Here is a 20952-nt window from a genome sequence, read left to right on the forward strand (position 1 = left end):
ATTTGACTATTAATTCAACTCTATTAAGAGATTTATTCACTGCTATAATGGTTAAAAGGTAATAGTAATTTGACCTGATTTATGAATCAACTTCTTTTGCAGATTCAAATCTATGTTCTAGCTTGACCTATGGATCTTTAATGATCAGAATATTCTTTGCAATTTATCTTCCACACTTACCTGCTCTTCCTTTTTCTTCGATCACATATCCATCTTATTGCATGTCTTACACATCTTTTTCATTACACTTCTTGATCTCCCTTATATATCATAAGCTTTGACAAGTTGGCTTGAATACCTTTTCAAGTAACCATTAAACATCCAAATAGTCAGCCTCAATTAGTTAATTAATAGACAAGTAAAATATGTTGAAGCTCAGTCAATACTGGGATTGATCACTTGGTTCACACTAGAAGTCCTTTGATGCCCAACCACTCAATTAATACTGACTATGCTTGGTTAATACTGAAAGTCCTTCATTGCTCAATTGCTTGATTAATACTAATATTTGTGTAACATCAATGGCAACATGCAATTTGAAGAATTGTTTCCAATAGTTTTATCCAAAACTTCAAAATCATGGTCAAAACTCGACATAATTTTGTTAAACAAAAGCCAATTTTTAGATGATTCAAACCTTCATCAAATACATTAATTGGTTGGACAAACTACCTAAAGATTTATTAGGAAAAAATCATGTAGTTAGACTATTTTTAAGTGGACAACATGGAAAATGCAACAATTTGAATCTTAATTGGTATCAGACTTAGATTCTCAACCACATACTATATTTTGGATAATTAAAAACATTTATAGTGACATTCCCTTCATGGAAACTAATGGAAACCTCATAACTACCCTTGCAACCAAACTTGGATCAACTAATCCCTTAAAAAGTCATATGATATGAATGTTATCTTAAAAACTTTTCACCCTTTTCTAACTTTAGGCATAATAAACTACTCAATTACATTTATATGGTCTTGTGAGACCTCATGAACCTCAAAAACACTAAGTATATTCTTAATCTACCCCTTTAAGCCCAGACATGGCCTATTAGGCCTAGTTTGGTCAACATAACAACATTTTGCCAAAATGATTGAATATGACTTCTAATGACCTTATTAGCCATGACTACATTATAAAATGGTCATATGGACCTTGTAAAGCAAATATCTTCATATATTCTCCATATGGGCCTTATGTTGACCCCTTGTATCCTAGGTGTTCCTACACCAAATATATTCAAATATTTATTACAATGACCCTCAAATTGTCACTCACAACACAATATTTCTTCCCTAATGCAAAACTAGTTAGACAAAGATTAGAAATATGAATCAAAATATCAAATACCTTGTTAGGCATGAGATTGAAAAACTGTTAGAAGTTGGTTTCATATGTTCTTTAGATTGCTCTCCTTGGATTTCAAGCATTTTTGTTTCAACTAAACTAGACAATAAGATTTGAATGTGTATAGATTTCTAAGACTTTAACAAAGCTTCTTTGAAAGAAAGATTTTTTTCCTCTTTTGGACATTGACATGATAGTTGATTCTACAAGTGATCATTTATTATCCTTGATAGATAGATTCTCTAGGTATGAACAAATCTTTATTACTCATTGAGATAATATGAAACAACTTCCATAACACCTTCAAGTACATTTTGTTGCATTGTCATCCCTTTCAGACCAAAGAATGTTAATGCAACTTATCAACATTTGATTACTCTTAAGTTTCACAACACGCATAAATCTAAAGTACTATGTTGAAGGGTTGTGTGATATAGTTCCTACCAAATGCTACTAGGTGGGTTTTAACAAAAAAGGTAGTCATCCATTAGAGAATAATGTAATACTAAATTGTAATTACATATATGTGCAAATGATGTTAAATTCAATTCATTTAATGAACTAGATCTATGATATAGCTCCTTTTTCTCAATGACATCGTCACTAGCTAAAATAAATACAACAATTAATCTATCCTAATTGCAAAACTACTTATCTACTTAAGAAGCCCTAAATTGTAAAGCTGGCCACTGAGATTGATTTTAAGGGTTTAGACGTATTTGAATATTTCAATGCAACAATAAGGAGGTTTTGGATTCTTACATAATATAAAGGGGGAGGAAGCCCTAGGAGTATATGCAATAGTTAAAGAAAAAATTACTCATTTCTAACTAAAAAGACCACAATCTTGCAAATGAAATCTTGTAGTACAAAATTTAATAAAATATGAGGTTGTTTGTTCGAAGAATCCCTAAAGTAATATAGGGGAATCTTTGGAAGTTTACAATTCTCTTGAGGAAATCAAAGCTTCAAATGCAAATCCTAGGGTATTATTGTTATTATTAAAGTTTTAAAAAAAAAAAACAATGAATCCATCTACATTTTTAAAATAATATATTGAAAAACCAATAATTCACACATCACTAAGTAGTTGAAGCAACTTCTTTCCTTGCCTTCAACTATGACATACATATTGCTCCAATTCACAAGTCTTTCCAAATATAGTATAGAGTCTTCTTCAAAACTAAGTATAAGGAATTTAAACTTAAATATTCTTGAGAAGAAAAATAAAATAAAAATGTTATCACGTAAAAAATATTTTACATGAAAGCTATGATTGGTGATCATTAGAATATTAAAATAGTTGCATGCTAAAACCAAATGTGGAAGGTGATATACTTAGCTCTTTGCTTAATGAAGAAGAAATTTGTGTTTTTTATGTTCAACTTGATTTTCTTGACACCTCCAAACTAGAAGAGAGGATTAACTTTGTGAAGAGTTGCATCCACAACTTTGAAAACTACTAGAGATGTAGATTTAACATTTTTATGTTCAGATCGATTTTCATGACACCTCTAAAACTAGAAGAGAGGATTAACTTTGTTAAGGGTTATATCCGCAACTTTGAAAATTACTCAAGATGTAGATTTAACTTTGTTTGTGTACTAAATTTAATACAATATATGTTTTTTTCCTAGATTTGCTAGGTTTGTCGTACTTCTTCAAAATGTTTTAATACTAAAAATCTTTAGAAAGACCTTTAGAGACTATCAAATCATTCTGAAACATATTCTCCTAGGGCAAGTCCTCAAACAGACTAGATTCACAACTATATCAAGCATCAATAGATAAAAGACAAGTGTGCATATCTCCTAGGATAATGCAATCTAGGACAAGATTCATTTAAGGTGCTTTAATTGAAAGTTCCCTCAATTTATATTCTTTCCAAATAATGCTTGTGTGATAAATGAATTAAAAAAAAATCTAAATGCGACAAGAACAATAAATTACATCAACCTAAATTTAGTCAACCCATAGCACCTAACGAAAAAGAGTGAAAATTTAGAAATAGAATTTGAATATTTATATGTTAGTGATCAATTTTATAAATAAGGGATCATCTAGCCCCCACTTCATTATCTAGGACATGGAAGTGTTGACATTGTAACTGTGAATAGAATGTGTTTAAATAGATGTAGAAATAAGTATAATAAATAAAAAGTATATAAAAATTTATTTAAAGATAGATATAATAAAATATAACAAATAAAAACGTGTGCAAAAAGAGTTGAAAAATGAATCTTGACTTTACATAAAATTAATGTAATAGATCAAAATATATTTAAAATAAAATCAATTTTAATTTTAATAAAACCAAATACGTTACATAAGTATCATAATATATATTTTTTTCAATTCAAAAATTTGGAAAGATGCCCATCTCCTTTATTTTATTGAGGTTGGCCATGAATTTAAAAAAGACCTACTGAAAAGTCAATAGCACCTCGACGTTGTTTAAACACATGAGGCATCACATGGATGATTAGATTAAAACAAGAAAGAAAAGAAAACTGATGGGACAGTAATACACATGTGACAATAGTAGAAGGAAATTATTTTTTTTGGTTTCTTTAATGTTTTTTCATTAATTAGATGAAAGTAGTTGCGAATAGTTTGAATTCGTTTCCTTCAATATGTCATTGACAATATGGTTGTTGTAATATTAATGTTATTGTTTTAAATATTGTTTTTAGTTAAGGTCTGTCTAGTTATTAGATGGTAAATAATTATATAATTATATTAAATGTTTCTATAATTAATTAGAATCTTAATGAACAAATTAATTTGATAAATATAATTATCAAATATTTTACAAGAATTTAATAATAAATTGAATTGAAGAAAATAATTTGAAGTTATAATCTAAAGAGTTTTTTATTAGTTTTTCAATTTTTTTAGTGTTTGATCTGGTTTTCAATTTTACAATTATTACTTTTTTGAAATGAAAATTTTGTGTTTGTAATTTCAAAATCTCTAAATTGATTAGTAGTGGTGAAATCTCTTGCAAAGCTAATTATTTGTCATTAGAATTGCTATACTTTTTTTTTAAATCACTATTAATTGTAAATAATACACCAACTTTTTACATTTTGTTCTAACCTTAGATAATCTAGTTATTAAGATTTAAACATTTTTTATATATAATTGATAAAAGATTAAAAACATTCACCAACCTTTTCTTTAAACAATAATTACCCACAATTTAAAATTACTTTCATTAACATATTTAATTTAAAGAAAAATCTAGGCAAGAAACCTCTCATCTAGGAGCCCCTGAGTTCAAATTCGCTTAACACACGAAATAAATAATTACAACAAATAACAACGATGAATCTACGCTTCGACCAAGGAAAAAAAATTAATTACTATACAATCATTCCATCACTAAAACATAAAATTTTAGTCACCATCCAATATTCAACAGTCTACTACTTAATGCACAATACTTGCTAAAATTCTAACAGAAATATTTTTTTAAATCATAAAATCAATTTCAAATTACACATATCTAAACAATAATCAATTTAAAAGAAACTCAACATGTTCAATTCCAATAAACTCTACCTTTCAATCACTATCCAAATTCCAATGCTCAACAACTTAGTTCATATTAATGATAATGCCAACACCTCTTTTGAACATTTACATTATTAAAAATAATGCAGGATTATATGGTCAACAAAACATATTTTATAACAAGGTGGTATTTAAACGCTCATAAGCAAATGAATAATACCCAACACCTCTTCTGAACCATTGCATTATGCAACATAATGCAGGATTATATGTTCACTTAAACATGTTTTATAACAAAGCGGTAACTTCTGACAGCATTTGAATGAAGCTGAAGTTGCCAACAGTGGCTCGATTGTCATAGAGGGAATTGTGATCGGTAAGATTTCCTTCGAAGTTGGCTTCTATAGCCACGTAGCAGAAAGCGCTATACAATCTTTTTAGAATTGTAGGTCTAGCATAATTTAGGACAATGGCTCATCCTGTATCAACAGATGACATAGAGTCATTCAGAGAAGAATTGGCTGAAGTGGGACGAAGCATTCAACTGATAAGTAGTAATCGTCTGAGCTTCAGAAGCAAGAGGCACAGTAGCATCTTCAGTCAAGCATCATCTTCCCAATTCAATGATGAAGATGTTTTAGATGAGGAGGCCCTGCATTGGGCAGCCATAGAAAAACTTCCAACCTATGATAAAATCAGAGCATCTATCTTCAAGGAATATGATGAGAGTGGTATAGTCACAGACAGGCGTATTGTGGATGTCAAACATCTCAAGCCTCTGCAGAGGCATCTGCTTATTGAGAAATTGATCAAGGACATAGAGAAAGACAATGAAAGGTTGCTTAAGAAGCTCCGACACAGAATAGACAAGTAAGTAACTTGTTTTTTAACATCAGGATGTTTCTAGTATCAACTTATCTTTCATCTAAATTTGTAAACTTATGTGAAACATAAGCTGCTGTTGACTGATAAAATGAAAGAAGACTAGATCAGCCTAAAATTTTGGCTGACTTTGGTTGGACAGATGTTTCATGGCACAGAGACATATTTTAGCTTAGATGTATGAAAATCATTTTTTTTACATCGCATACACAAGCATTTCATATTGGCTCAAGTGTCTTATATGAAACAAAATTAGAAGTTTGTTACATTTTTATATGTACACATTACAATCTTCTTTAAAGTTCTGCGGTACAGTACCATGTTGTCAAAGCTACATTCTAGATCTAATATTTAGCTTGAAAAAACCAAGTTATCATGTTTTATCTGCATGCTTCGCAGAGTGGGCATAGAGATGCCAACAGTAGAAGTCAGATACCAGAATTTGACCGTTGATGCACATTGCCACATTGGAAATAGAGCTCTTCCAACACTTTGGAATGTTCTGAGAAACAGTTTGGAGGTATGAAACCACTCAAGTTCAGCTGCTTTTTCATTTAAGAACTTTGCACTGTTAATAGTTTGCTGAAGGGAGATTGACCGTGAAGCTCTTATCAAACAGCTTGGAGCTTAGGAACATATTTTTGGTTAGTGCAATATGTAATTGTTCATGATTGCTGGGAATACTAATGTTGGTTATATGTGTTTGAATTTAGGGCATCCTAAACATGGGGCATCTTTCCCCATTGGAGAAAGCAAAATTTACCATTCTAGAAGATGTCAATGGTGTAATCAAGCCTTCACGGTAAGTCATATCTCTGTAAGATGACCAAGATAGGTTGAGCATGCAGAGGATGCATGTCTTCTTTACTAGGAAATATTAGGCTAGTCAGTGAGGTATAGTGATAGATTGGATTTGGCAGGGAAAGATTGATTGTTATGGTTAGCCAGGAAGAAGAAGGAATAAGTGTTTATGCGCTCAGATAGAAGTAGGAAATTGTGTCAGGAAGAGAGAATGGAAACTCCTGCAATGGAAGATACAGAAAACAGAGATGAAAAAAGTAAGTCCTGGTATGTGAAAGTAAGTCCTGGTATGTGCAGAGGAGAGTGAAGCAATTTATGTGTCCTTAGATGTAGAAAACGTGGTTGCATAGAAATCCAATGGGGGGAAGCTGATATAACAAGAAAGCAAGGCAAACAATTGGAGACATGTATCTTGATGATAATTAATCTTAACAGAAAAAAATAATGGAGCGTGCCATAGATATTATACTCGAAAATGTACCCTATCCAGAAGAACCAACAGTGGAAGCACCAGCCCCTGCAACAATAGTAATGAGACATGATGAACACAAACCAATTGAAGAAGGAATTTTTTTAATTTCAACTACAAGAAGAAGCTGCAAAGAAGCAAGGAAAGTACAAGACATTGCAGATTGTATCCACAACCACATTCTACATAAGTGACAATCACAATGTATAATCTTTTACTCAACCGATTGAAACAGTAGATGAGCAAATGTGATTCATTTGCAGAAACAAAACCAGGGCATGGAAAGCAAAATGTATGAATTTTCTTTCTGCATATGCTCACCAAATTGGGGAGGCAATAGAAGAAATGCATCTGACCCATTGGATATATAAAGAGAACCACCTCATATACCTTGACCGAAAAAAGAAAAAGCAATTAATACATGATTCTAATAAAATTCTGAAATTAGTAAGAACAAAGAACTGAGCAGCTAACATGTCAACCCAACAAGAAGAGGATAACCCAAGGAAATTTTGTTTTTGTTCAAGGCATACTAACCAGGTTGTAGAGCTTGCATGCATGAAATTCAAAGAAAGAGCCTTTAGGTCAACCAAGAAAAACAGTGTTAAGACTGCCAAAATAAGATGTGAAGGATATGATCAATGACTGTCATTTCAATAGGAAAGCACCTGATTCAATTACATTGATTTACAAAAATGTGCACATTCGGATGAAAATAACACAATGATTACTTATTAGATTGTGAAAATGTGCACCTTATTATTGTGAACTTATAGTGTCATTTAGAAAAAACAACAGAGATAAGAGTATCATAGCTCAGAGAGACCAAAATATTAATATCCAACAGAAACTGAGAGATAAATGGATTATTGTGTTCTATGAAGATGCAAATACCCCACTACGAGCTTCTCATTGGAAGACCACCAAATAGGTAGTTTTAGTTTCAATGCCCGATTAATTGAAGATTGGAATGCTTTGAGTTCACTGTTTTTTGAAGGTAACCAGTCATTTTTCTTGATGAGCCTACATACAGAAAAGGATACGCAATAATACAAGGCAATAAGTGACAAAGTAAGTCCATGTTAAAGGAATCAATGGGATGAAACCAAACGAATCACAGAAGGATAGTAGTAGAAAATACAAAGACATCAAATGGTCTAGTTTGAATGCTTAGATACCTAGAAACACATCCCGAATATAAATTCGTCAGCTCTCTCAACCAGAGAAATGGACAAAAATGTCTGGCAATTTCTAGCAGCAGAAAAATCATTTCCACAATGTTTTATGGATTATTTTGTACAATTAACTTTACCTGGAACGAAATGGGGGATAAGATATTGATTGCATTTCTGACTGAAGGGATGAAAGTAAGAACATTAAATAGCAAATGAGTTCCAATCTTCAACTTGCATTGCAAATTAAGGATGTTTATTGTGAACTATAAGATATGCAAAATTGTGTTCATTCTAATTCTTTTGCTTTTTCCTTTTTACATCTTTGATTCGAATCTTACAGTTTCAGATGAATATTTTCTTATCTATGTGACCTTGTTTACTTTTTATTAATAACTTTTTCGTGTTACTTATTCATCTCTTGCAAAGAAGGTTTATATTACAGAATTGAGTTTATGACTACTTTTGCTTGCATAAGATAGTGCCAGTCAGTTTGTAACTTCTAACTTGTTTCAAATCTGATGCAGGTTCACTCTTCTATTAGGTCCGCCAGGCTGTGGAAAGACAACCTTGCTCCAGGCTCTCTCAGGAAAAGTAGACCCAAAATTGAAGGTTATAACTTATTATTATGAAATTTCTATGCTTAAGGCTTAAAAGGTTGATTAGGTAGTAACCCAAATATAGTTTAATCTGTTTATTGGCTACATTTGCGGAGTCTGACTCCATATTATATTCAAAGATTCTCACGCATCTTGAGTACACATTGTGATAGATGAAAGGCCATATCTCGTACAATGGATTCCAGCTCAATGAATTCGTCCCTGGAAAGACATCTGCTTACATCAGCCAATACGACTTGCATATTCCAGAAATGACAGTTAGAGAGACATTTGATTTCTCAGCTCGTTGCCAAGGAGTGGGTAGCAGGCATGGTAATGTCTTCATTTGGATTTCATTTTTATAGTTATTTCAAAGGTCAATGGGTGTGCCTAGCATGAACATCAATAAGCTAAGATAACTATTAGGATTGAAGGTTTGTCAAATTTGTTCTAAATGTAGAACTTCTCTTGGAACTCGGAAAAAGAGAAAAAGAAATGGGGATACTTCCAGAGTCAGATATAGACACATACATGAAAGTGAGAGGCCACTCACACTACTTTTATTTTCAATGTTTTAAGGGGAAACAAGTAAGATTACGAAATTTATTTTTGTACATATCAATTACCGAAATGGTCCCTTTCTGTTTTTAGGCTGTTTCAATTGAGGGGCTGAAAGGAAATCTTCAAACAGATTATATTTTGAAGGTGAGGATGTCATTTCTATTATTAATGTCTCATGTTGGGAAGATACTATTTACTGTTATTGTTCATGGATCACCAAGGACTCTAAGACCTCCCACGTATGCTCAGGTGCTCTGCCACTAAGCTACTGGTCCTCTTTGTGACCAGGGCTTTTTGGTAGGCTCCTTATTACATTTCATGTGCAGTTCATTTCTCTCACATTTCATAGTGCATATATCATAAAGAAATATGTATTTTATTTGGTCTGACAATGATATTTAATATGATATGATAATGACATGTTCCCTCCAGCCATAGAAGTACTCTTTGAAATAGTATATATTCTAGTCCAGTTTTGATGTTTTACAACATGCATTTCTTTTTTTAGATCCTTGGCTTGGATATTTGTTCAGACATCAAAATTGGTAATACCATGCTACGAGGAATTTCAGGAGGGCAGAGAAAAAGGGTAACAACAGGTAATGGGTGTAATTTCGGCTTTCAATTAGTCTTTTGGAACTCATTTCATAGTTCATTAGCATCTCAAATTCATTGTCATCCACAACATGACTAGGGGAAATGATTGTGTCTCCAATGAAAACTCTCTTCATGGATGATATATCAAGTGGCTTGGATAGTTCAACTACATTTCAGATTGTCAAGTGCCTTCAACAGTTTGCTCACATTATGAAGGCAACTATATTGATATCACTCCTCCAACCAGCACCTGAGACGTTTAATCTCTTTGATGACATCATCTTAATGTCAGAAGGGCAGATAATGTATCATGGGCCCCGTGATAATGTACTAGAGTTCTTTGAGAACTGTGGCTTCAAGTGCCCTGAACGCAAGGACACTGCGGATTTTCTCCAGGAGGTAAGTATGTATCCATCTGCCGAGTGTTTTCATGATTTTGGCATCATCCAGTTATCAATATATTTGTATGAAACTGCAGGTCACCTCTCGAAATGATCAAGAACAGTATTGGTACGACAGGGAAAAGCCATATGTATACTTTACAGTAGAGCAGTTTTCTCAGAGATGCAAACAATTCTATATTGGACAACGGATGTCAAATGAACTGTTGAAACCTTATGCTAAGTCCACAAGCGACAAGGATGCTCTGTCTTTTAGCAAATACTCACATAGGAAATGGGAGTTGTTCAAGATATGTTTCAACCGAGAATGGCTACTTATGAAGCGAAACTCATTTGTTTATATATTCAAGTCAGCACAAGTAGGTTCTCTTGTCTTGATGGTCTAGCTTCTTTTTAAGGTAGCCACTTTCGAAGAGAGTGTTTCACACTCTAGACATATGATATTGAATACGATCGTATATCATAAGAGCCATTCACAGTATTTCAAATGTTAAAATAGAGTTGAATCTCAGAACCCATATTTCATTCTGATGTAGTGCCATAAGGTTTCAATTATTTATCTATAACAATTGAAGAAAGTAGATTTCATATCTTTGAACACATGCTTTTAGACTTAAACAAATAAACAACATTCTCTAGTTTAAAAATCATGCTGTTTAAACATGATTTTATATCGTAGGTTAAAAATTATGGAAAAACACAGTGAACGTGATGAAAACCACCATATTTAGTAAGTTTGCATAGAAGCTAGATGAGCACATAATTCATTTCTGGATCAATCTTCCATTGCAGCTTCTCGTAGTCGCATTTATCACAATGACTGTCTTCCTTCGGACACACATGACTGTTGACTTAAAGCATGGAAATTATTATCTGGGAGCTCTTTTTTTCTCACCCATCTTTTTGATGTTTAATGGTTATGCGGAGCTCTCCATGACACTGTTTCGGCTTCCAATATTCTATAAACAAAGGAATCTTTTCTTCTATCCAGCATGGGCTTACACTCTTCCAGGAATTGTTTTAAAGATTCCACTCTCATTATTGGAGTCATTTATATGGACATCAACTACTTACTATGTTATTGGGTACTCCCCTGAAGCGGGCAGGTTTGTATAAAATGCACTTCTTTATCCCTATCTTGCTCTGTACCATGCATTGTTATCATGAAAACTTCAGAATAACACTTAACATGTATGGTATCCCTCTATCTTCATCTATCTTTGGACAGATGCACATGTAAGTACATTTTGGATGCTTGTAAAACATCAAAGGAATCTTGTTTAGGAATTTTTCAACAAATGACTCTAACATTGAAGAACCAAAAACATATGTGATCAGGTCTTGAGTGCAAACTAGATACAGTTTACTTATCTTGGAAAGTATTTGGCATTAATATTCTTATCATACAGGGGATACTTTTTATTTCAAGTATACTGAATCAGAGCTACCAATTCCACTCTTCATCCCTACCTATCTGTCTTTATTTCATTCTAGCCAGCCCCACCCCCTCCCCCACCCCCTCTCTATCTGCCCTCCCCTCCCCGTTTCCTATCTCTTGCTTCCCTCCCTCTCCCTCTCTCCCTTTGCCTCTCTCTCTTCACTCCCCTACTCTCTTCCGCTCTCTACATTGCACCACCCAGCTCCTTTGTGTGAGCATGTGTTTTACCATCTGTTTATGCAATTCTATTAGATAATCAAGCAAATAAGCTGTGTGCCAAGGTTCGACTTCTTTGGTGCCAACAAATGAAATGATGACTAGTGCCATCTGCTTTTGTCTACTGAGGGTTCTAAGGTGGAGCAGTTTATCGAGGCAGAAAAGTAGGCCAGCCATGGGCAAAGGCTAGCAGCAGGTATTGCTGCACCAGGAGTCATATCCAATTTAAGTGTAGGATATCCCTGCATTCAGCTTTTGGTCCAAAGTAACCTAACAACAGCTGGAGACATTATGAAAGCATGGTCATGCAACAAAAATAATATTTAGAGCTCCAAAAGTTGTAAGAGCTTCTCTGCTAAAATAAGATCATAAAGAAAGGAGGAAAAAATCAACTTGCATTTCAAGCAAGATCTTATAAATAAGCTGATTAGCAAAGCATGTGCATGGGAAACCCCTGATTGAAAGTTCCATATCTGTAGTCCTTTGGAACCCCACTATGGGAAGGAGAAATTAACTACAAGTACACAGCTTTACCACAGTAAAGAAGCATGTCTATAAATAACTTCTCACAAAAAGAAACAAAGAGAATTGCAGGAAAAGTAAAACTCAGTTAACTACATTTTTTTTTCTTGCTTTGTTCTTATAGCTAGACATCAACCTGCTATAAGTTATAATCGGAGAGAATTTCTGAGCACATCCAGCGGATATCTCTCGGGAGTGGTGGTCATAGCTTTACAGAATATCAAATATGCTACAAACTTTCTGCAAGACCAAAGGAAAATTGAAATACATTGAGTGAATGGCATAATGTCTAAGAAACACTTAGTATGTTTTAGGTTGGTTGCTTGAAGGGCAACATGATTGTGTGAGCGTTAATTATATCACTGAATGAATATTCATTCAATATGTACAAATGTTAGCTAGCTGTCATATAATTCTCTAATGGTGATTCTCTAAAACAAATTCTATAATATTTCAAATATTTGACATATTATTTTTGACTTTTTTTTTTTTTCATAATATTTCTTCATAGCTAAATTGTATCACTCTGATATTCTTATGTGATTGTGTATGATGTGAAGAGGAGAATAGCTTTATTGTGTTTCATTCTTGTTTTTTCACTTTTCTTTCTTTTGCCATGGTAAAGAGAGAATTATGCCATAGCTAAAAAGAATTTTATTTGTGAATGTAAATCCACATAGTACTTTGTAAAGCACATAATTTGTTGATTCATTGTAGCTGTTGGTCCCATCTTATCTTAGGTTTTTTCGTCAATTTCTTGTATTCTTCACTCTACATCAAATGGCAAGCTCGTTGTTTCGTGCAATTGCTGGATTTTGTCGAACCATGGCCATTGCTAACACTGGAGGTGCATTTGCCATACTAGTTATCTTAGCCCTTGGTGGATATCTGATTCCCAGACGTAAGTCCACTGCTTATTCTATGCAAATTATTTGAGTCTTCCTGAAAAGGACTTAATTCAATGCTCACAAAGAGCAAAGTAGTCCAGTTAAGAGAACTGACAATTATTTATAAACTCTTGGTTCTATGCAATCATATAAAACAGATTCCTCAATCTGAAGATATTTGTCTTGCAGCTTCTATTCCGAAATGGTGTCGATGGGCATATTGGATTTCCCCTCTCTCCTATGCAGAAACTGCACTTACAGTCAATGAATTTCTTTCTCCACGTTGGCAAAAGGTACATTACATATAACAAATGTTGACATTTTACATATTAATTTCTTGTTTCCATTTACTTTTACTCTCAACCCTTTCCCTTCTCTAAGATGAGATTGATAGTTATGATTATTCCAACTGTTTACCTAATTGATATTTAGTTCATTTTTCTGCAAACCAGATAGTTGACACCTTTTCTATTGATGAAATCATGATTCAGTAATAGAGGTTGTTGAATCGCTTATTTCCAGGATTATCAAATGATTCAACACGTGTCATTTCTTAATGTGAGCAGTAACCTTTAATCAGCATTCCCTGTTTCCTACATGCACAATCCAAACAGCGTGCAAAGACCCACATATTTGAGAAGTTTATTGCATACGTAGAATTTATAAATGATACAGAGAGTAGTTCAAGAGAAGCTAGCTGATCATTTTGTCAAGGTGTCACTCCTTCACCCTTGATCAAATTCAAAAACTGCTTAATGTGCTCTTCTACAGCCAAAAATTGTTCTAATGGACTGCAGAATCACAAAATACAGGTCCCAGGATAATAGACAATTATAGGAGAATTATAGGAGAATTGATTATTTTTATATTCAGGCTGTTTATTTCTTACTAAAATAGATATTAAGTTAATTATCATCAAGTGTACAAAGCAGCTGTACCATGGTGAGACATTTCTTCTAAGGATGTTCTGTCATTGTACACATTACTCCTCTTCCTTTTCTATATAATCCACAGCAGTTTCATTAATGTCATAACACAATATATTTAGCAATTTAGCTTATTGTTCGTAAAAGTAGCAATTTCATTTTGACTATTGGCATCTTGTTACCTGTTTCATATTGTATATACTATTGAACCATATGTGAAGCATGGTCTTGTTGATGTGAGTTGTGTTCCACTACAACACACAGAATCAAATACTCGATGTTTCGAGGAGAAACACCAAACACTCAATCCTCTCTTGATATAAGGTCATCTCTCATGCTAGACTTTCATCGATCTGGGAAGACAAATTTAATAACACCTAACTAACTATGTGTTAGTTTAGTTAAGCATTATACTGTTGCTTCATGAGAAGTCGTTGTCTCCTATAGGAAGAGTTATATATAATATAATGCCAGTTTAGAGATATATTATAATAAAAAGATGAGGTACGGTTTGTACTATCAGACCTATACATTATCTGGTTAATATTCTTAACACTCCCTCTTAACCTAATAATCCTACAGAGCGATATTATATCTAGCAACACTAGTACAAATGAATAAGCAAGAATTAATACGCTATATCTATTTGACTCTTCTTAGTATGAGGTATCATAGAACACATGATACAAAGTCATATTACTAAACATGTGATATGACAAATCATTGTTACTAGTGATATTATACAAGATAAATCTAAAGAGTAATCTCTTTATTTATCCAAGTTGTGATTTCATAGAAATTGGTATTTATATATCACAACAAGATCCTGAGTTTTAAGATCTACCAAAATTCAAGATAAACCCAGAGAATACTAAGATTCTTCCTTTATCCAATTTGTGACTCATGAACATAGCAATGTCAACATCACAAAATGATCTAAAACTCATCTAGATCTTACAGTAAAATCTACTATTTAGTACATTATCTAAGAGATCGTCATCTCTCATAATGCCTTTTATACAAGTGTTCATTATTTTAGAGATCGTCACCTCTTTAAATAATGAATACACATGGTGGAGCCCATAATAGTCAATTCCTTGACAAAATAAAATTATTTTATTAATAATTAAAAGAGTACAAATGGATTACAACTCAACCATACCAAGTCTCCTCCTAAAATGTTCTATCTTCACTCTAGATAAAGGTTTGGTGAGTATGTTGTCTGATCTGCAATGCAAATGTATTCCAATTTTACAGAATTCCTGTCTACCATATCTCTTACATAATGGTAAGGAATTTCAATATGCTTGGACCTGTCATGGAAAACGGGATTCACTGAGAGCTTGATGGAACTCCAATTATCACAATGAATAATCGTGGGATTCAGAGCGTGCCCAAATAATCCCACAAGTAACTTACTCAACCAGACTGCTTCTCAAAAGGCCATTGTTGCTGCAATGTATTTGGTTTCTGTGGAACTCTGTGCTACTGAAGACTGCATTCTACATATCCAAGATATCATTGCAGCTCCTAAACTAAAATAGCATCCTGAAGTACTTTTCCTATCTTTAACACTTCCACCCCAATCTAAATCAGTGAATCCATGTAAGTCTAAAGCAACTTTCTCATATTTGATTCCAAAATTAAGAGTGCCTTGCAAAATCTCATTATGTGCTTAACGACAACTAGGTGAATCTCCTTTGGCTCACACATAAACTGACTTAAGGCATTAACAGCATAACAAATATCTAATCTTGTATTTACCAAATACATAAGGGATCCAATCATAAATCTATAGAGAGTAGAATCTATGGAAGGTGATTCTGTTGCTGCTTCTTTAAGTTTATGTAAATTAGTCTCCATTGGAGAAGACATAGACTTGCAGTTCCACATTCCAAATCTCTTCAAAATATCCAATGTATACTTTCGTTGATTAAATATGATACTGTCAGAATTCTATCGTACTTCCAATCCTAGGAAGCAATGGAGAAGCTCCAAGTCTTTCATCTCGAATTCTCTAGTTAGATCTTTCTTTCATTGATCTATAAGATGATCATCACCTGTGATTAATAAATCATTAACATACAATATCAGAATTACTATATCATCTTTATCTCTTTTACAATATAAGTTTGGATCGGCTTCATTCTTGGAGAATCCTAAGCCGGTGAGATATTTATCAATTCTTTCATACCAAGCCCTTGGAGCTTGTTTAAGCCCATAGAGAGCTTTCTTGAGCTTGTAAACAAAAATGTTAGGATCATGAGGTTCAAATCCTTCAGGTTGCTCCAAATAAACTTCTTCTATAATCTTTCCATTCAGGAATGTTGTTTTTACATCCATCTAATGTATTTTCCATCCCTTTGATGCGGCAATTGCTAAGACTACTCTTACAGAGGTATATCTGGCAATGGGAGCAAAGGTTTCTTCATAATCAATCTCTTCTTTCTGAGAAAATCCTCTCGCTATAAATCTGGCTTTATACTTCTCAATACTACTGTCAGCAGCATGCTTTATTTTAAATATCCATTTGGAAGAAACAACAGATTTTCCTTTAGGTCTTGGAACAATTTCCCAAACATCATTTTTCATAATAGATTGGTATTCTTCTGTCATAGCTTCTTTCCAAGTTGTATGTTTAATAGCATCAGAAGGATTAGTTGGCTCTGTTTTGGATAAATCACTCATATTTGCTGTATCACCGGAGAATCTTTTAGGTCTTTTGCTTTCTCTGACTGTTTCAGAAGGGGCAGCAAAGTCTTGAGCTGCTTCAACTGTTTTAATGGCCCAAAGTGGTCTTTTCTTTGAATTTTCTTCAAGGTTCATATTTTGAATTTCATCTTCAATTTCTTCTAAGTTCTCCCTCTGACCTAGATTCACTATTTCTTTTAGAACTAGATAAAGGAGAAGGTTCATCAAAACTTATCACTCTTTTGAATACAAGATCTTCTTCAAAGATTACATCTCTGCTAAGTTCAATATTTCTCTATCCAGGTATGAAATCCTATATGCCTTAGATGTTTCACTATACCCTACAAAAATACCTTTCCTCCCAGAGGGTTCTAACTTGGTTCTCTTTTTTTTTGGAACATGGATATATACAGGACACCTAAAAATTCTAAGATGACTTATATAGGGTTTTACTTTAGTAAATACTTCTTCAAGGGTTTTATCTTTAAAATAGGAGTGAGGAATTTTTGTTTTGAATATATACAGTAGTACAAGAGGCTTCTGCCCAAAGATAATATTCTAGATTTTGGTCAAAAATCATAGCGCTAGCAGCTTCTATAATTGTCCTATTCTTTCTTTCTGCTACTCCGTTTTGCTCTGAATTATAAGGAACAGTGTACTCCCTCTTAATCCTTGATTCTTTACAAAACTTTTTAAACAAATCTGAGGTATATTCTCCTTTGTTATCAATTTTGAGGGTTTTAATTTTATGCCCTGAAAAGTTTTCAGTTAATGTTTTGAATTTTTTAAACCTTTGTAGAATTTCTTCTGAATCCTTGCATTTTAAAAAATAAATCCATGTTTTTCTAGAGAAGTCATCTATGAATAAGATATAATACAAGAATCCTCCAAGAGAAGGAACAGACATGGGTCCACATAAATCTGAATGAATTAATTCTAGTACATTATTTTTTTTTCTAGTACTATCATGAAAGGGACTTCAGGTGTTCTTACCCAGAGCACACCCTTTGCAAATACTTGGGTGGTCTTTATTTAGTTTAAGTAATCTAGTAACCATCTTCTCCATAGTTGATAAAGTTTTGAAATTTAGATGCCCTAATCTTCTGTGCCATATTTCATTTGTATCTGCAGCTTCGTGAACTAGGGCTTGAATAGATCGACTAGATTCTATATTAAATTCATACAAATATCATTTTCTTTGACCAATTAACTTTGCTTTCATGATAGAGGAGTTCTTAACCCAATTTAATACTTTGCCATCAATGAATGCAACATCGTGCCCATCATCTTCAAGTGTTGTAATTGAGATTAGGTTTCTTTTAATTCCTAGTAGATAGAGTACACCTTTAAGAAGAAGAGTATTTCCTAATTTTAGTTTCAAAGTACAATTTCCAATTCCTTCAACGGAGTGTGTCGAGTATCACCAATGGTAACTTCACCATTAACCTTCTCTGATAAAGAACCTAGAGTTTCTTTGTATCTCGTTATATATCTAGAAGATCCACTATCAATTACCCAAGCTTTATTTGAAATTTTCTGTGATAGAGAGAAATACAAAACACGGTTCTCAGGATCATAAGTATCTTCTTCTCTAATAACATTGGTATAATGTGCTTGTTGTTTGGAATTTTCAAGACAATTAGATCTATAGTGTCCAAATTTTTCACATTTGAAACACTTTATTTTAGATAGATCTTTCTTGGGTTTTTCATTCTTTTGATTTCTTTTTTCTTCTTGAAATGCTTCTTCTTGCCCTTATAGGAACGTGAAGTTCTTCATCTTCTACTTTTGGTTTCCCTCCTTTCTTTAGTTTTCTGGATTCCTCTTGAAAACAATCATTCTTGAGTCTATTAAAGTCCGGAAGCTTATCTCTGGCACTTATTCCTTGTGCAAATGTCTCCCATGAATCTGGCGATCCATCTATAGCCAAAAGCATTAATTCTGTGTCACTAATGATGGTTCCTATGCTTGATAGTTCATCTCTAATGTCGGCAACTCTTAGGAAGTAAGAATTTATCGATTCTCCTTTCTCTATCTGAATGTGATTCAGTTGCCTTTTTAGTGCAAGAACCCTAGTTGCATTGTTTACTTCATATGCATTTCGTAATGCATTCATTATATCAAAGGCAATTTGATGTTTTGTAAGCATAGGTATGATATCATTTTTTACTCCGTTTTACATTGTTCTCTTCAAGAATCATCATGATTCTGAATTTCCAGGCATCAAAATGTTCCTTCCTACCAAACCTATCCTCGAGTTTGATTGTGTATGCCATAGAAGATAGGAGATTGTTGCTTGATGTATACAATGTCTGATTACAAAAATTTTGTAGAGCCTAGGTTCGATTACCAGAGCTCTGATACCATGTAAAGTTTCTACTAATTCCTTATCTCTGAATCAAACTTTTAATCCAGTCTTTAAATGCTGAGAATGGTCTTCTAAGAATTCTAAATATTGATGAAGTTAATGCCTATTTTGATGTAGATCCAATAATGAATATTCGACCTTTGATTGTGAGGGAGTATATCTCACATAATTCACAGGATATAGATGCTTGGAGGAGCAAACTTTGTTGTAATTGTGTGTCCTCAATCTGCATCGATAACCTCCCTATATATCCTTCCTAAAGGGAATGTCCCTCAAAGGGACATAACTCTTCCTAAACTAGCACTAACTAAACTCCCTCTAAGTCGGCGATCTGGGAAGACAAATTTAGTAACACCTAACTATGTGTTAGTTTAGTTAAGCATTATACTGTTGCTTCATGAGAAGTCGTTGGTTCCTATAGGAAGAGTTATATATAATATAATGCCAGTTTAGAGATGTATTATAATAAGAAGAGGAAGTACAGTCTGTACTATCAAACCTGTAGATTATCAAGTTAATATTCTTAACGATAGGCCAAAATTAGATAAAATATGTGAACAATTGTGGCATCACCCAATATTGTGTTCAAAATTTAGAACATTTTATATTCTGTGGTAATTGAATTGCCTGCCAAGTGTTTGACAAAATGTCAAACCCTTGAATTGTGAAAGAAATTGATGTTTGATTTAGCTATAATTAAACAAGGTTGTTACAACTTTCTCTCTTGGTTATTTTTATTTAATCATTTATTTATTTATTTTTATTCTTTATATATATATATTATTTTTATTTTTTATTTTTAAATTTTTTTTAAAAAATTTGAGAAGATAAGGTGGTTTTGGCGATTAACAAAGGATGAGAGTTGGCTGGGAAATGTTTTTGGGAGAAATGAAGAGGTAGAGAAAATTCTGAAGATGAGAAATTTCCCCAGAAGGGAGATTTCTGAAGATGAAAATTTTCCCCAAGAACTAGTGTTCTTAAAATTTCCTCATCTGAATGTTCCTTGCAATTCATTGCTCTATTCTTGTTCATGGTGTTGCCCACATGCCACAAATCAATCTTCTAATGCCTTGGAGGTGGCAAAACTTGGAAGAACCAATGTGGGGAAATTTTCGAAGATGGGAAATTTCCCCAAGAGGAAAATCCTTTGGAAAATTATCAATTTTTGCCCCTCATCATTCTAATATTCAATGCTTAAGTTGCCTCCTAAAGCATTTTGCACTTCATTTTGCCCAAATGGGGGGTCTTGAGATTTTTTGGAGAAATAAGGAGGCTGGGAAATTTCCCCAGGATATAGTTCTCTTACAAACTTCATCACATTTCTCAAGCATGCAAACCCTTCTCTCGCAGACTAAAATTCCACTCTCCACTTGGACTTAGGCCATGAAAATTCCTCAAAGTGGCACCAAAATGCTCGCACAAACCCCAAGCAAAAATTGCTTCCCAGCGAGCCAAAATTGCTCAAACTCACCCCCTACTTGGAGACCTAAAAAAAAGTTGCCAACTAAAACCACCTAAGACAAACACTCCTTGCTAAAACGAAAAAAGAGGGG

At 33.3% G+C, this 20952-nt stretch overlaps 2 protein-coding genes across 12 annotated transcripts in view; one reads left to right on the forward strand and one right to left on the reverse strand.

Moving 5' to 3' along the window:
* Positions 1-766: 766 nt before the first annotated feature.
* Positions 767-20952, reverse strand: part of LOC149528288 (uncharacterized) — a 70612-nt gene continuing 50426 nt past the window's right edge. The window contains exons 3-6 of one of the 5 annotated variants that reach the window (XM_089811519.1): positions 7559-7599; positions 7343-7411; positions 7022-7069; positions 767-1230 (exon numbers count right to left, since the gene is read on the reverse strand). In XM_089811519.1, the coding sequence (XP_089667645.1) occupies positions 1221-1230; positions 7022-7069; positions 7343-7411; positions 7559-7599 (168 nt within the window). In that variant the 3' untranslated portion in view covers positions 767-1220. Of the gene's footprint in view, positions 1231-5041; positions 7070-7342; positions 7412-7558; positions 7632-20952 lie in introns of those variants that run through there. The other 4 variants (XM_089811518.1, XR_016359170.1, XM_089811517.1 and 1 more) reach the window with 4 other exon arrangements.
* Positions 5339-20952, forward strand: part of LOC149528289 (ABC transporter G family member 35-like) — a 64314-nt gene continuing 48700 nt past the window's right edge. For 6 of the 7 annotated variants that reach the window (XM_089811510.1, XM_089811511.1, XM_089811514.1 and 3 more), the window contains exons 1-13: positions 5339-5739; positions 6151-6271; positions 6465-6553; positions 8721-8805; positions 8966-9125; positions 9253-9329; positions 9444-9497; positions 9862-9952; positions 10048-10349; positions 10429-10710; positions 11144-11457; positions 13268-13428; positions 13604-13707. In XM_089811510.1, the coding sequence (XP_089667636.1) occupies positions 5339-5739; positions 6151-6271; positions 6465-6553; positions 8721-8805; positions 8966-9125; positions 9253-9329; positions 9444-9497; positions 9862-9952; positions 10048-10349; positions 10429-10710; positions 11144-11457; positions 13268-13428; positions 13604-13707 (2241 nt within the window). Of the gene's footprint in view, positions 5740-6150; positions 6272-6464; positions 6554-8720; positions 8806-8965; positions 9126-9252; positions 9330-9443; positions 9498-9861; positions 9953-10047; positions 10350-10428; positions 10711-11143; positions 11458-13267; positions 13429-13603; positions 13708-20952 lie in introns of those variants that run through there. The other variant, XM_089811513.1, reaches the window with a different exon arrangement.

The sequence above is a fragment of the Cupressus sempervirens genome, chromosome 11 (genome assembly GCF_028749045.1).
Source record: "Cupressus sempervirens isolate cs-2001-9-10 chromosome 11, ASM2874904v1, whole genome shotgun sequence".
In the NCBI taxonomy this organism is placed as follows: domain Eukaryota; kingdom Viridiplantae; phylum Streptophyta; class Pinopsida; order Cupressales; family Cupressaceae; genus Cupressus; species Cupressus sempervirens.